The sequence below is a fragment of the Lethenteron reissneri genome, chromosome 4, assembly GCF_015708825.2.
Source record: "Lethenteron reissneri isolate LAM-NWPU_2019-01 chromosome 4, ASM1570882v1, whole genome shotgun sequence".
Taxonomy (NCBI): domain Eukaryota; kingdom Metazoa; phylum Chordata; class Hyperoartia; order Petromyzontiformes; family Petromyzontidae; genus Lethenteron; species Lethenteron reissneri.
Window position 1 is genome coordinate 676787 of NC_083782.1, and position 15194 is coordinate 691980.

At 47.1% G+C, this 15194-nt stretch overlaps 1 protein-coding gene across 1 annotated transcript in view; it reads right to left on the minus strand.

The window, feature by feature from the left end:
* The window catches only part of LOC133348804 (tetratricopeptide repeat protein 39B-like), a 127252-nt gene that overhangs the window by 76944 nt on the left and 35114 nt on the right, over positions 1 to 15194 (minus strand). The window contains exon 2 of the mRNA XM_061561821.1: positions 13542 to 13579. Within this exon, the coding sequence (XP_061417805.1) occupies positions 13542 to 13579 (38 nt within the window). The remainder of the gene's footprint in view (positions 1 to 13541; positions 13580 to 15194) is intronic.

Here is a 15194-nt window from a genome sequence, read left to right on the forward strand (position 1 = left end):
CGACGAGCAGCTGAGACAGACCCAGCAGCGAGATCCGGATCTTGCGGCCGTGGAGGCGGCACTGCGGGAGGAAAAGAGCGCCCTACCAGGACCCTGGAGCGGTTTGTATGCCCGGTTGTGTGTGCAGAACGGAGTAGTACGGGAGTTAACCGAGGCCGGCCAGCCGGGGTGCATCTGTGTTCCTGCCCAGGTGCGACCCCAGCTGCTACGGCTGGTGCATGACCACCCACTCGGGGGCCACGATGGGGAACGACGCACGCGAGAGACCCTGCGTCGCCAGTATCTCTGGCCCAAATTGGCACAAGACGTGGCGGCCTGGGTACAGGGCTGCCGCGCCTGTCAGCAGTGCGGGCCGAAACCGGCACGATACCAGGTACCCCTAAGGCCGTTCCGCGTCAGCCGCACGAATCAGCTGGTCGGGATCGACCTACAGGGGCCATTCCCGCGATCCCATCGAGGCAACCGGTATATCCTGGTCGCAGTAGAGTATTTCACCCGCTACCCCGTGGCAATGGCCATCCCTGATAAAACGGCCTTGGTGGTGGCCCGGGCATTTGTGGAACATTACGTACTGAAGCACGGGATCCCAGAACGAGTCCTCACCGACCAGGGTAGCGAGTTCGAGGCCGAGCTGTTCCAGGCACTGTGCCGAGAATTCGGAATCCAGAAGGACCGAACCACAGCGTACCACCCCCAGGCGAATGGTATGGTAGAACGCATGAATCAGACCCTAGCGGGGAAACTCAAACGTATGGCGGCCGCAAATCAACGGGATTGGGACGAACACCTCCCCTACGCCCTTTTCGCCTACGCCACCACCGTACACACGTCGACGGGACAAACCCCGTTTTTAATGATGTTCGGCCGTGAGTCTCGTTTACCCGCAAATCTGCTATTCGGCGTCCCTTCCCCCCAGCTGGAGGAGGGAAGCCGCCCCGTGGAACACCTGTTGGAGACCCTGCGAGAAGCCCGAGGCCGAGCATACCCGCAAGGGGAAGCCGCGCATCGGCGGCAGGAACAGGGCACCCGACCCCGCATGGAACCCCCCTTATTCCTGACAGGCGCTAAGGTGTGGCTACACACTCCTCGCGTCGGGGCCGGGCAGGTGGGGAAACTGACGACCTACTGACGGGGACCCTGGACCGTGGTGCGGCAGATATCCCCCTGGACGGTACTAATTGATGGCGGGGAGAGGGGTCGAGAGACGGTGGTCAATGTCCGCCGCTTAAAACCGTGGAAAGCGGCCCCGGCGAGAGAGAACCCCGTCACCCGAAGGCCCCGAAATCCCGGAGTACCCGCACCCCTCGTGTTGGGGGGCCTCGCACACTACATGGGCCCCGCCGGACCCCCGAGACGCCCCGATCCAGTCTGGAGACGGCGCGGACGACGGCCACTAAACCCTTCCGCTGCTGAGTTTGTGCCCCAGCCCACAGGTGCCGGAGGACGGGGAGAGCCGCTGGAGTGGAGGAGGAGACCGCCGCAGGAGCTACAGAGGACGGAACCACCCGCCCCGAGGCCAGCCACCAGGTCCGGACGGATCCCCCGGACCCCGCAACGTTTCCTCGTGGGTGCAGCCCAAGCGAGGTGCTCCAGTCAACCCGGGACGGGGACTGGCACCTCGGGGGGCTATGTGATGCCGCCGCCACGAAGCCGTTCGGCAGGCGCCCAAATCCCCGACCTCGCCACCACCAAGCAACGGAGCCAACCCCGCGTCCCCCTCACCTCACCTCACACGAACACACCCGCACGCATTTCCCCCCCCCCCCCCATAGAGCTCCGAGGGGAGGTCACCTGGCCGACCGGTTTTTATCCGAGAAACCCTTATCGGGGTTAACTCTCACGGTTTCCGGCGATCAGGGAATTGGATGACCTCCCCCGTGCTACGTGGCACCGCGGCGCTGCGACCAGCCTTAATATGGTGTGGTCGCGGCATGGGGTATTCGGCCACCGCGGTTGAGGCGCATTTCCCCCCACACACACCCCCACGGGTCGACGGGGCAAGCAGAGGAGGGACGGGACAGCATGAATAGCGGGACCGCAGGAGCTGTTGCGCATAGTCATGGAGGGTTGGGATAATTACGCTTGAGCGCGCAGGCCCCATTGTTAGGAAGGGTAAGGGATTAACTAGGGTTTACGCCTTGCACGCCGCACACTGATTAGCATAACAGCGCCCGGAACCGCCGTGCGCGGGCTCGAGGTGCACGAGCCCATTGTTCAGCGCAGCATCCCCTTTGAGGTAGGGAGGATAAATAGAGGGGCGCAGAGGGGAAATCGCTCTCTTCTCTCCAGGCCAGCGGACCAGCAGCAGCTCCAGCCAGCGACCCGGACGTCTGTGAGACGCATCGAGGTACGTTGTTAGCGCAGGGAGCAGCGAACCTCCGCGGGCGCCAAACAGGGAGTGGGGAGGTGAAGTAAGATAATAGCCGATAAATAGGGAATAGGTGCCGGTTTAGGGGAATAGGCCAGCCTCGTCGACTCACTGATTCAACATTAGTACCAGGTAATAAATCATTAATAGCGGAGCGTGGTCTCGCGTGATCTTGTCGTGCAGTGTGAGCGTGTGGGAACGCGTGTGGTACTGTGTGTGCGTAAGCTCGCGGCGTGCGTAATCGGCGTACCCCAGGTGCGCGATCATAACGTAAGCGGCCAGCAGGCGGCGAGCGCTGCGCAGAGCGGCGCAAGAGTGGGTATCGCGTGTGGAGCTGTATGCGTGTGCGCGCGCAGGTTCACTACGTGTATAATACAGGTGCGCGATCCTAACGTGAGTGGTCAGTATTGAGTGAGTGCCGCGCAGAGCTGTGTGTGGGTGTGCGCGTACGTAATTAACCATGCCTATTACGCGGACCCGCGGGGGAGGGGAATCCTCGAGCGACGGCTCTCACCCCATGGGTGAAGAACCCAACAGCGGTTCGCCTAGTAGCGAGGGGGCGAGTAATGAGGTTAATAATGAGGTTAACCCGACCGTTAGCGGTACAGAGGGAGGGATCTCGGGGGCCAGCGACCCCGACAAGCTCTTGTTAGCACTTGGCAATGCTGGATGTAATTTCCAGCAAAAATTAATTTAAAAAATCTGCTCGCGGTTAAAATATTTTGGTTTTGGTAAAAAAACTAATTGACTGGTACACGTGACAATTTAAGTTGATTGTCTGTCGGGTGCTGAAGGGTTAAGTACAAAAACTGGCATTATACCTACATGAGCTAACCTAAACGACACGAACAATTAATCATATTAGTTCGTATCAATTACGACTTTAACAGTGTTGTTTACTGCTAGCCACTTGGCATTTTGGGTCACTGTAGGTGTGCTCAGCAAACGTCATTTAGAGAATATAAATATAACTTGCATTTACTGTCCCATATGTTCTCTCCATGCCATAAACATCGTCCCATTAGTAAAGTCTGTTTATGATTTGCAAAAATTGTCAGCGTTATATTATTACAACACATAATTCACCGCAGAAAATGAGCATAAAATTGTTATTGAATCGATTGTCGTTACACAAGGCTAAAAAATAATGCCCCAGACATTACTCCGATGAGTCAAATAACAAAAATTGCGCTGACGCCACGGCTAGGCAGCACTCACTCAGCAAGGTTTGCGCATCCCCCTCTCGCCTTCAACCGACACATCCTCTCGTCTCTCACCATGTCTTTTGTCCTGTCCTTGCAATAAGCTCTCCCTCCTGCCACTCTTTGACATCGTTACTCTTTCCCTTTGTCTCATGTTCACCATTCACCTCTCTCTACACATCTCCAGAGGCCCCTTTAATATCTATGTTAACACAAACCTTTGAATATTGTCCATGAAAATGTGCTGATATTGTAATATACAAATGCACACGCAAAATAACATGAGGTGTTAAACCAAAATTCAGAAATACTCCACACTGTTGAAGAGGAAGAGTCTCTTCTCTGTCACAGAATAAATTTGAAAAATAAAAAAAAGGATAAGTGATGCCACTACGGAAATGAGTCAGGCTACCCCATTGGTCAAGAGTTGCTGCTTTGTCACATGTGGACTTGCACGTATTCTTAACCCCTAAGAGGCCTACGCCGCTTGAAGGCTGCCCTTACACAGAGAAAACAAAATTAACACTCACCACTCACTTATACTCATCTCGCTCATATATACACCTCCTCACTCACTCAATAATCACCATTCCCACTTATACAATTGTAGTGACTGTACTTGTCACTGTATGGTGCTGGGCTTGCGAAGTCACGGCCGGTAACATTGTGATTACAAGCAGCCCAGGTTATGGGCTGCAGTACCAACTCTAGCGGTGGTTGGGTGAGCGCTGGTTAGCACGGAGGCACCGCGAGCAGTGTGCGGTGCCGGCTGCCAGTGAGAGAGTGAGAGGGGAGTGTCAGCCAGCCAGGGTTACTCTGGGGCATGACACTCTGGCTGACCTGTTGTCACGTGACCGGACGATACTGGAAGGGGCAACTGGTGGACGGGGGCCGAGGGGCGGTCACGTGGTTATAAGGAGCTCTCGGGAACATTCGAGAAGGAGCTCCAGAATCCTGGAAGGTGAGCGGGGCTGAGGGCGGAGCCAGCCCCAGCCCAGGAGCACATAATGAGAGCTCTGTGAGGAGCTCAGGGTTCTTCAAGTGTTGGTGTTCGAAGATCCAAGTCGGGGAGAAGAAGCCTCTAACCACGCAGTCCAGGACCCCGCTTGTAGTCCGGACCAGGATAGCGAACCGTGTCTAGTTCTGCCATAGCGTGGCTAGATGAGAATTTGAGACCCGAACATAGGTTGTGTTATGTTACGTACTGTTATGTGAATAAATAGTGTTGCTCCCAAGATAGCATCTGCGACTCAGTTGGACTCACTACACAATCATATTAACTCACCACTTACCATACAAAAATTCACAATAACACTCACTCATCAAGTACACAAACACTTATCACTAATATATTACATCAAATATACCAATTGGGATTTACATGGGTATTATACTGTGACCGCATCTTAGACTTTGTACAATAACAGTGGGCATATTTATTTTCAAGAGGCAATACATTAAAAACATTGAGCCTAGACTAGATAACTGGCAGGGAGGTGACAGCATGGTTGTCTGGGGGAAGCAAGTTCCAAACTTTGGGGAGAAGCAAAGGAGAATGAGCGGTGTCCCACTGAGTGGAGGTTGACTGGAGGGATCAACAGCAAGTGCACAGAGGAAGTTGAGATGAGAGGGGAGAGGGGTAGAGGCAGGCGTCGGTCCGCGGAAGATCTTGAAGATGATGAGGGCGACATTGAAATTGATCTGGGGCTGATTGGCATCAGACACGCTAACACCATCACTCTCACCAATATGACTCCGGGCCATCTTAATACGTGACAAATCACACTAACTCTCAACTCAAATTAACACTTGCATTCACCACTACAATTAACACTTCTTCCATATGGCTGATGCAGATGCAGAGCAACAACGACAATTTCACATTCAGGTGGTCAAGCCAGACAACCGTGTCAGGAGCAGCGGAGTGTTTCGTGTGATGTCTCCTTCGTATTTGTGGATGGAGGCATTGCGTTATACGTTCTGTTCTGGATGACCACAGTCACACACTGGTGAGTTTTTAATGTTCTATTTGTGCATCAGTTATCCGCATCTGCCATGCTTTGTGTGGATGCGGTCTAGGGTGGACAATGAGCTTCGTGGAGGATCAAAATTAACACTCACACTTGTATTCATTGACACTGCACCCAAATGCTATGATCACAGTGCACACACTACCACTACAAAGATCCTGCAGAGCCATGAAGACTGTTGGAGCAAGTGCTGTTAAGCGAGCACCTATTAAGGCCAATACACAGTGGACGCAGGGGTGGTGTGGCCAGAACCATGGTCAACTTACTTTGTTTTCTCCAATGCTGGTGATCACACACCACACCAGGTACAGTAAAAAAAACGCTGACGAGCTAGATTTCGCATTTAGCCGTCGCCCTGCAGCAGTGCTTCTCAAACTTTCTCACTCCACGGCACTATACTCGAATTTGGGCTCTCAACATTCGCAATACACCAAACCAAAATTGTAACTGTGGGTTCAGGTGTGTTGGGTGGGAATGCATTGTAGCCATTACCGGAGGATGTCGTGTCACCGGGGAGCCAAAGGCGAGCTGAATATTAGCCAGGTGGTGAGCTGGAACTACTAACAATTACCCATGCTCTATAGTCCTTCATGTATTAAGATGTTTTCAGACGATTAATGAGAGTTTAAATTTGGTAGAATATTAGAGCACTCGGTGAAAACCCACGTGTGCGATGGGGCAATAACTTTATCCCATACAGATAGAACACACTATATTCGTCCACACTTTGCTATACTTCTTTCTTCTGGCAAGCCAAGGTATGGCGGCTCCTCTTCGACACCGCCGGGAAGAGAGTTTTACGTTTCAGTGATCCACCAACCCCCGCTGCCTCCAGTGCTGGATTACAGGTCACTTGCATCGCCAACTCTGCCCGGCGAAGGCATTATTTTCACCCATTAAAGGTTATTCCCTTCAAATGTCTCAATATTAGCGTATGAGTATGTACAAAACACAATTTGCACCTGAAGGCAACAACAAACCAGAGACAGTGCCACACATGCCTGACCAAACCGCACACTTCACACTTGCTTTGGCCCCTGCATGTATAATCATATATATGGCAAGTGCAACACTACCTGGGGCATGGGAGGACCTACATCGTAAAGAGACTGACAATAGTGCACACACCAATTATTTTTTGGTTTATCGAGTAAAATCGAAAAGCACTGCCCACACCGACACATTTACTACATAAACACTAGCACTTGACTTTGCTTCATGGGTTTTCACCAATGAGCAGCTTGCAGGGCTCTTCAGCCAGCTGGATCAAGGGCTCTCCCATATTCGTTCGGCAAGCGGAGGCTTTACTGTCCTAGTTTAAAGTCATTCTTGCAAATGAGACTGCCTGGCTCTCTTGAGTTCTCACCCAGTTAAAACAAGTAAACTTCATTATCTTAAGGTTTGCTCAACCTAGGGAAGGCCCAGGACTGATACCATTCACCACTGATTTTAGTTGCGGCCAAGAATCGAACATCAAATCACTGGGTTCATAGTGCAATGTGTGAACCACCACGCCACCACTCGCCATTAATGTTACTCAAACGCTCACCAATATTATAACTCGTGCTAAACACAACACATGTCCGGTGCTCACTGAGCTGTATTGGCTTCCGTTCGCTGAACAAATCCATTATAAGGCCGCAGTCATTATATACAAAGTCCTTTCCACAAATGAACCACAATGCCTTGCTGATCTTGTCAAGGAGCATAAACTATCACGCACACTCCGATCATCCTCTCAGCGGCTTTTGGCTAACCATCGAACAGAGACGATCACTACATCGTGCGCTTTCAGATGCGCTTCTGCAACTGCCTTGATTGCTCTCCCTTCCAATATGAGGAAGCCACTGGAGCTATGCCCTTTCAAATCTAGATAAAAAAATAACTTCTTTTGAAGTGCTTTTTGTGTTTAGTTTGCTGTCCTTCCACCGCACCCTCGATTAGCAGGGTGGGCTACATACGGTGCAAAAGAAGTTCAACATACAATAAAAAAATGTGTCTTACTACTGAGCAATTGCTGCAAACTGCATCCTTGCTTTGTGGGTGATAGGCCAGTTGGGCCTGAGGCTAAATAAATCTGGGGCAGGTGACTTCATTACATTGTTCAATTTTTGCGCTGGCCCAACCAAATCTGTATACCGGGTAATTCAGACAAATTACATCTCACAATCATTGAGGAACCAGAGACAAGCTGAATGTCAGCCAGGTGGTGAGCTGGCACTTCCAACAATTATCAAAACTATTCAGTCTTTTATATATGAAGATGTTTTCAGCCAATCAATAAGTGTTTAGATTTGAGAGAAAATCGGAGCACTCGGAGAAAATCCATACATGCAAGGTGCAACACTCAATCCCATACGGATGGAATAAATTACAGGCTGTCCTCGACTTATGCATACCCGACTTACGAACACCCACATCCATGAAATATATTTATATTTAACATCGACTTCAAACGCAAACTCGCACTCGCAAACTGAACCACAGAACTATTTTGTTCAGTGAAGCGATCCTCCGTGAGATGTAATGAGTCAGCCTCGCATTAGCAGTAAGTGTTGGGTGTGTGTGCACGGCACGTGTGTGTTTGAAAGTTTGTGTGTGAAAGTTTGCGTGTGAAAGTGAGTGTGTGGGTGGGGAGCATTAGTGTAGCAGTTAGCATGCTGCGCTATGAACCCGGCCTCCCGAGTTCAATTCCCGCTCGAGTTCAATGGATTGTAAGCAGGCCAGCCTGAATGTTTCTAACCGGTGCAGATGTTCCATTAGAGGGGTCCACGTTTCACAAGCATAGAGAAGGAAGCAGATGACTGTGGCCGAGAAGACCCAAAGCTTCGTGCGGAGCAACAGACCAGGTAGCTTCCACACAGCATTAGGCAGCCGATGAAAAGATAATGCAGCCCCCGAGCTGGTCATAAGCAATCGTATCCTGATGACGATTGCTTGTGTTGCGATCAAAACATCGTAGTTTTTTGTTATTTTCTTTGAACCTATCTACGTGACTTTACGGAAAGACCCAAGAATATGAATTCCTGCAGTAACGAAAGCTTTAAGTCAAGACAAAAACACACTCGCACACACTAGCACACATACACACACAGATACACACATAGTACATAGAGTAAATAACTTATGAAATACACTTAAAATGAAGAAAACTAGCAATATAAACATGGGAATAAAAGCTAGTTCTAAGCATAGAAAACAAACAATTACGTAACCCTACAAAAAATTCCATTTACCTTAATCCTAGTGAAGCTTAGGCTCGGTGAAGGCAGTGTTTTGGTGGAGCAAGGCATAAGGTGGGGCTTAGCGCTCGCTCCACGGTATACATCCGCAACCTCACCACACTGAACTATTTGTGCTTATGTAACTCACGCAAACATTTCCGCATATTGATTTTTTTTTACGTGATTTATGAGAGCATTTTCGTAAAATCTGATTTCCGCAAGTGGGGTCTTCTGTAACCCGGGGACTGCCTGTATTGTGTTCTGACTTACGAACCGTTTGACTTACGAACGGGTCTCAGAAACTAAACTCGTTTGTAAGTCGAGGACTGCCCATATATTAGTCCACACGTTGCTGTACTGCCTTCTCCTGGCAAGCCAAGGGTATGGCTCCTCAATGCCCACGGGAAGAGATATTTACGTTTGTGCGATCTTCCAAGTCTCGCTGCCTCCACAGTGCTGGATTACAGGTCACATGCATAACGACCACCGCCCGGTTATGGCATTATATTCACCAAGCCTAGATTTAATTATTCCCTTTGAATGTATGTCTCACCATTAGTGTATGACTAGATGCAAAACTCAATTTTAACAAGTCATTGTCGTTATTCTGCAATTATGATGGTTCTTCCTTTTGTCACAGTTTGTTGGCTCTCTGCACAAGAAGTCAGAGCCATTGCACCTGAAGGCAACAATTAACCAAAATAGTGCCACGTGGTGTAGAGACACATGCCTGGCCAGACCACACACTTCACACTTGCATTGGCCCCTGCATGTCTTCTACGTATGGCAGCTGTCAATGCCTGAGGCATAGGAGTATCTACATTGTAAAGTGACTGACAACAGTGCATACACCAAGTGCTTTTTAGGCTTATAGAGTTAAATCGACAACACACCGACACATTTAATGAGTGGCAGGCACTAGTGGCAGGCACTAATACCTGGCTTGAACACAAGGCAGTTACAGGAAAGGACCTCTGGTATCTAAGATCACAGGCCCAAAGGTTCAAAATGTCAAGCTGTCAATAACAAAGAGCACTATTAAAGATAGAATATATAACGTGTTTCTTGAATTGAGCAAGGTTATTATTGTAAGAGCTTGGGGAAAAGAGACGATGGGAAGGAATTTCAAAGTGAAGCAATGCGAAGGAAGAAGCAGAAAGAGAAGGGTTTTAAACTTCAATATGGTCCGAGTGAATGGGTGAACAGGTGAGTGGATGCATCAGCGAGTGTGTTTTTGTAACCTGCAGTGTTGGTGGTTGAACACAACGTGGATGAGACGAAACAGTCAGCATCTTAATGAACCAAGTCCTCAATATGAAGCTCAGGGGAACACGAACCACGGTAGTGTCAACTGGTTGGTGAGCTGAGGATGATGAATCCAACAGAGATGACCGAGAAGCTCGAGAGCCAACCACACAAAGGAGCCGTGTGCAATGGGAACAAGACAATGCTTGCATTTGATACAAGAAAGCAGCTGCGTGTGGTTCGTGCTGATCAACGGTGGTGAATGACTCCTGTGCAAAAAGTCAGATTCAGAATGAGTCAAACTGTGTCTCTCTGCTCTGTGATATAGGATTCTTGCGGTCCTTAGTCTTGTGATTCAAAACAAGAATCAATGCCTTTTTTTATTACAAAAAACCACCAAATTGAATGTTGAGTCATGTCTGCTTCTTTTTACTGACAGGCATGAATACACACCGCATGGGCGGCAGGGTGCGGCACAACAAGAACCACATGGGTGGATTCCCAACCCAGATCCTTTTCTGTGGAATTTGTATTTTATCCCCATAATGCGCATAGGGTTTTGTCCGAGTTCTCTCGTTTCCTTCTGTAACTAAAAACAAGATTAAATATTACTTGGTATTGGCAGAATATTCCAATGCTGAAACACTATCTGCAACTTACTCAATTGGGATTACACACAGCAACATCGCACCCTCCTGTGGAAAACTTGGCAGGACCCTCCTGAAAAGGTCTTGACTCGGTGAAACTTTACTGGGTAAACGTGTTTCAAAATGAATACAGTACTAGGCTCAGTTATGTAAAAAAAATGGTGCTCTCTTGTGATGTCGGTGGTTAGCCTGACATTATGTACATTCCTCCCAGAAGAAAATATGATGCAATCGAATTTTAACCCAGGAGCTCAGCAATGCTGGATGAAGGTTTGAACGCAGCAATTGCGAGCAGTGAGCCTCTGTGCCTCCAAATACAATGCACTGGCGACTACAACACCGCTGTCTATACCCACACCATATAACACAGTTGCTTAGTGTTAAGCTTTCCTTTTAAGTTCTCAATGCCATCGTTCATGAATGCAAAAATAATACAATAACAGATTCCGATGCTCCTTTTAACAGCCCCAGGCCCAGCTTATACAAGTAGGGTGGCAGTGCTATGCTAACACTCCCTAGACCAGAGAGAAGCGTAAGTAGCCGTCACATGAATTTACTGCGAGAGCATTAAAATAAATCACTTCATTGCATTTAAAATGCAGTGTGAGATTAAGCGCAAATTATAAATTTAATGCACCATTACAATGAGACTCCTAATAAATTAATTATTCTACTTTGTGATAGGGGCAGCACCTCCAGTGACTGCAGAGCTCACGTGAATGCCACACATGAAGCAAACATAATTGATTCTGACGCACGTATCATGCACAAGCTTCTGAACTGAATTAAATAAATGCAACTTTATACGCCTTGAATTGTGACTTATGGTCAAACTTTAATAAACATGGAGAAAATGTTGGAGAGTTATCGAAAATCCTAGAATAGCTTGTGCAAAATAAGCAGAGAAGGGAAATGGCAAATGGTGGGAATAATGAACCTATGAAATTAAACAAGAAGTAATTAATTCCATTTTCAGAGGTGATGAACCATGGTATGCCTCCTGAATAGTGCGCACAGAGATGTCATTAGAAGCCACATTTACAGCGGCAAGTTTTATAGCTGATGATAAATATGAACTGCATTATGGTCATGCCAATCAAAAGCATTCTATGGGTGGGTTGGTCATGGTGTCGTCCAATTCTTTTCTATATGTTTTTTATTGCTGCTCTAATAGGAATTTTGGTCGTCATGAAACCACCCCTACCGACTGTACTCACCCACCACCACCACCCACTGTTGGAGATACACTCCCACCTCTTCCACAACCCTCACCACCACCTCAACCAGCCCAACACTGTGTCCAGAGGAAGGGTGGGGCCTGATCAGGAAGAGGTGGGAGCCTAAAAAGAGAGAAGGGGCAAAGCCTGAAGAAACCCAACTAAGTGACCTTCAATTAAACCAGGCCCCAAAAAAAATACAAACCTAAAAATCTCAAAAAATTACAGAGACTTAACAAAAAAAGACGAGTCTGCATATCTAAGTGTTTCAACTATGAACTTTCCTGTTGATCAAATAAGTGCAGCAGGTGGCAAAAGTGTATTGCCACAGATGCAGCCACAGAGATACCAGTACATATAAATTTTCTTGAAAACAAATTATCTTAGGCAGCAAAGTCAAGAAATAAACCCCCATTATACGACTGGTTCTCAGAATAATTAATCCCACGGAAATATAGCTCCGAGCAATCTGCTACGGCAGAACATCTCATCCACGTGGTGACCGGTCACAGCCTTTAGCTGTTAGACACTCTCATAAAAACAAGCGAGTTTCAGCGGGCTCAGGTTATTTTCTATTAAAGTAAAAACAACAGCATTCACAATCCCTCACTTTCAATCCCCCACCCTCTGCGGCGCGTGCTGTGTCTGCTAAATGAACAACATGCCATACATTTTAAACATTAGTTTTTTCGCTGCCATAATTGTTACTTACTCCTTATAACTTAAGACTATAATTATTACAATATATTGTATTTTGTGCATCACGCTTCAGCCAAATTTAGGATGTTTGGTTCAAAACCGCTTCTAAGAACGAGTCTTCATATCGGGCACAACTAGCTTCAACAAAAAATGCAAGGGCCAGTGCTTCAGGCTGTAATGGACAGATAGAACATAAAAACCAAACAACTGAGTTGAACACTGCGTGCGCATTGAACTGCGTGCAGAATTGCTTGTGAATGTTATACCCATCCTCATGCTCTGTTAGTTCACTCTCTTCACATCTATTTTACGTTTACCTTACAAATAAAAAAATAACTGCTTCACCCACGTTATAAAATCTCTGCTACCTGCCACAATCAGCAAACCTCAGCTTTCCATGTGAGTTTCAAGATAAATGTTAGTGACTTAGATTACATTAAGTTGTCAATATTCAGTTATTGAGTGTTGCTTAAATGTCTTAGGTTGTAATAAGATGTAACAAAAAAATATGTGGTAAATATTAGTTAGAAACAGTATGCCAGACATCCCCCGTAACGAGATGATTTACTGTGTGTAACATGACACAACCTCTGTGACAGAAGTAGATAGCGTAAGCAACGTACAGACAAGGGGCAGGCGCATGTGCAGTACAGAGACAGGCATTAGATTATCGCCTATGGCCGCATGGTGGCCGACTGCACGAGCAACCCGCGAAAGTCGGGCGTCAACACTGCTATGATTCCAGTATCTAGCAGACAGGAGGAGCTGCGCTGGCACCAATTGCATTGGCCGCGATGGCCTCTTGGCCAAACTAGAGCCACTCCCCTGTGATGTTCAGTTCTTTCAGTTATGAAGGTGACACTATGAACTTTCACACCTTCTCTTTGTAATTCACAATGGGATACTTACACAGGCACGTGCTCAAAGGCATCTTCAAATTCGTCGTGCTGGGAACACACAGACACACAGCTATCGTTAGTCGAGCAAAAACTAACTACCACAACTGTAAAGCGCAAAGCACAAACAACAATATTTTGTATGCACAGCACAGTATCCAGGAAAACACAATAATAATTTGCAGCCATTTGTTAATCCATTGCTGGATGAAGGTCTCCCCATGCTGGTATAGTTAAATATGACCATACTTCTCCAAACTATGACCAATGAGGTTTGACCGTACTTCCCCACGTTGGCCAGTGTGGGTTCGTGAAAGGAGGGCCGTGGTTCATTGAAAAGTTAACTTAATCACTATCCAACTGCTCAAAAACATTATTGTATATATTATACTAAAATGGACATTGCCAAATAAACTTGACATGTTTCACTAATTTTCAGATTAGTCATCTGTTAAAGCCCATTGAAAAAAAAAAGCAAATGTACAGTACTTCTGGTCAGGAATATATGGTTGACTGACAGTCATAAAGTCACGTAGAAGGGAAATAATAAAATAATAAAAATAAAACATAATAAAATAATTCTCACGACGTTTCGGCCACAACGCAAGCAGCCGTCCTCAGGTGAAGAACAGGTCTGTCGGAAAGATAGCGTCTGAATGAAACACCACCAGGCTTGGAGCGTATATTTAAGCTGGGTTGGAGGGGGAAGAGCGCCTTGACAAAATAATTTGCATATCGAGAGGAATTTAGCATATTTATGGGAAATGCAGATATGGGATTAGTCATTACTTGTGGAATGCGTAGGAGGTGGGCGGGGGGTTTCAAAGTCATAATATGCACATGCATTATGGAGGATTAGCAGCATCAAAGGGAGGGATTAGGGTTAGCATTAATAAAGGGAAGGAATGTTAATAGTATGGAGCTGCAGCAACTAAACCACCACGTAAAAAAACAAAAGTATAAACTACATCAGTATCATCAATATACTAAATATACTCTCCAATAAGCTGAGCGACTAACAGTTAGTAATACATTACAATTAATTCTAGATTTGAAGCTTTCGTGACTGCAAGGATTCATATTCGTAGGTTTCTTCGGTAAAGTCACGTAGGTAAAACATCAAAATTAATGAAAATAAAATAAAATAAAACAAAAAATCACGACGTTTCGGAGGCAACACAAGTCTCCGTCATCAGGTGGGACCGTCACAGCCGAATTAGCTGCATCAAGTGAGGCAATGATTCAAGATGTAATCCCTTATTTGCAAGTTGAAGGGGGGGAGGAGAGGGGGGGGAGCTCATCAGAATGTGGGAGCCAATGAATGGGGGCGGGGCTCAAAGACAGCACGGAGTGCTCAACACATGGGGCAGAGAGGGGGAGGGGAGGCCTGATACACATGATAGACAAAAGAACGAAAATGCCCCTGTTTATACCAATGCTGGCTGAACAATGAAGAGAGTACTGTTAAAAAATAACTGGGGATGTTAACACTCGGTAAAGTAAAGTAAAATAGTGCCTGTCAGAGGAGGCCTGAAGGATTCCTTGGGACATTCTGTCTACAGGAAAGCCACCCACACAGATTCCTACTTGAAACCGGATTCCCACCACCACCCATCTCAAAAGAATTCTCTCATCAAAACGCTATACCACAGAGCCCATGGCATTT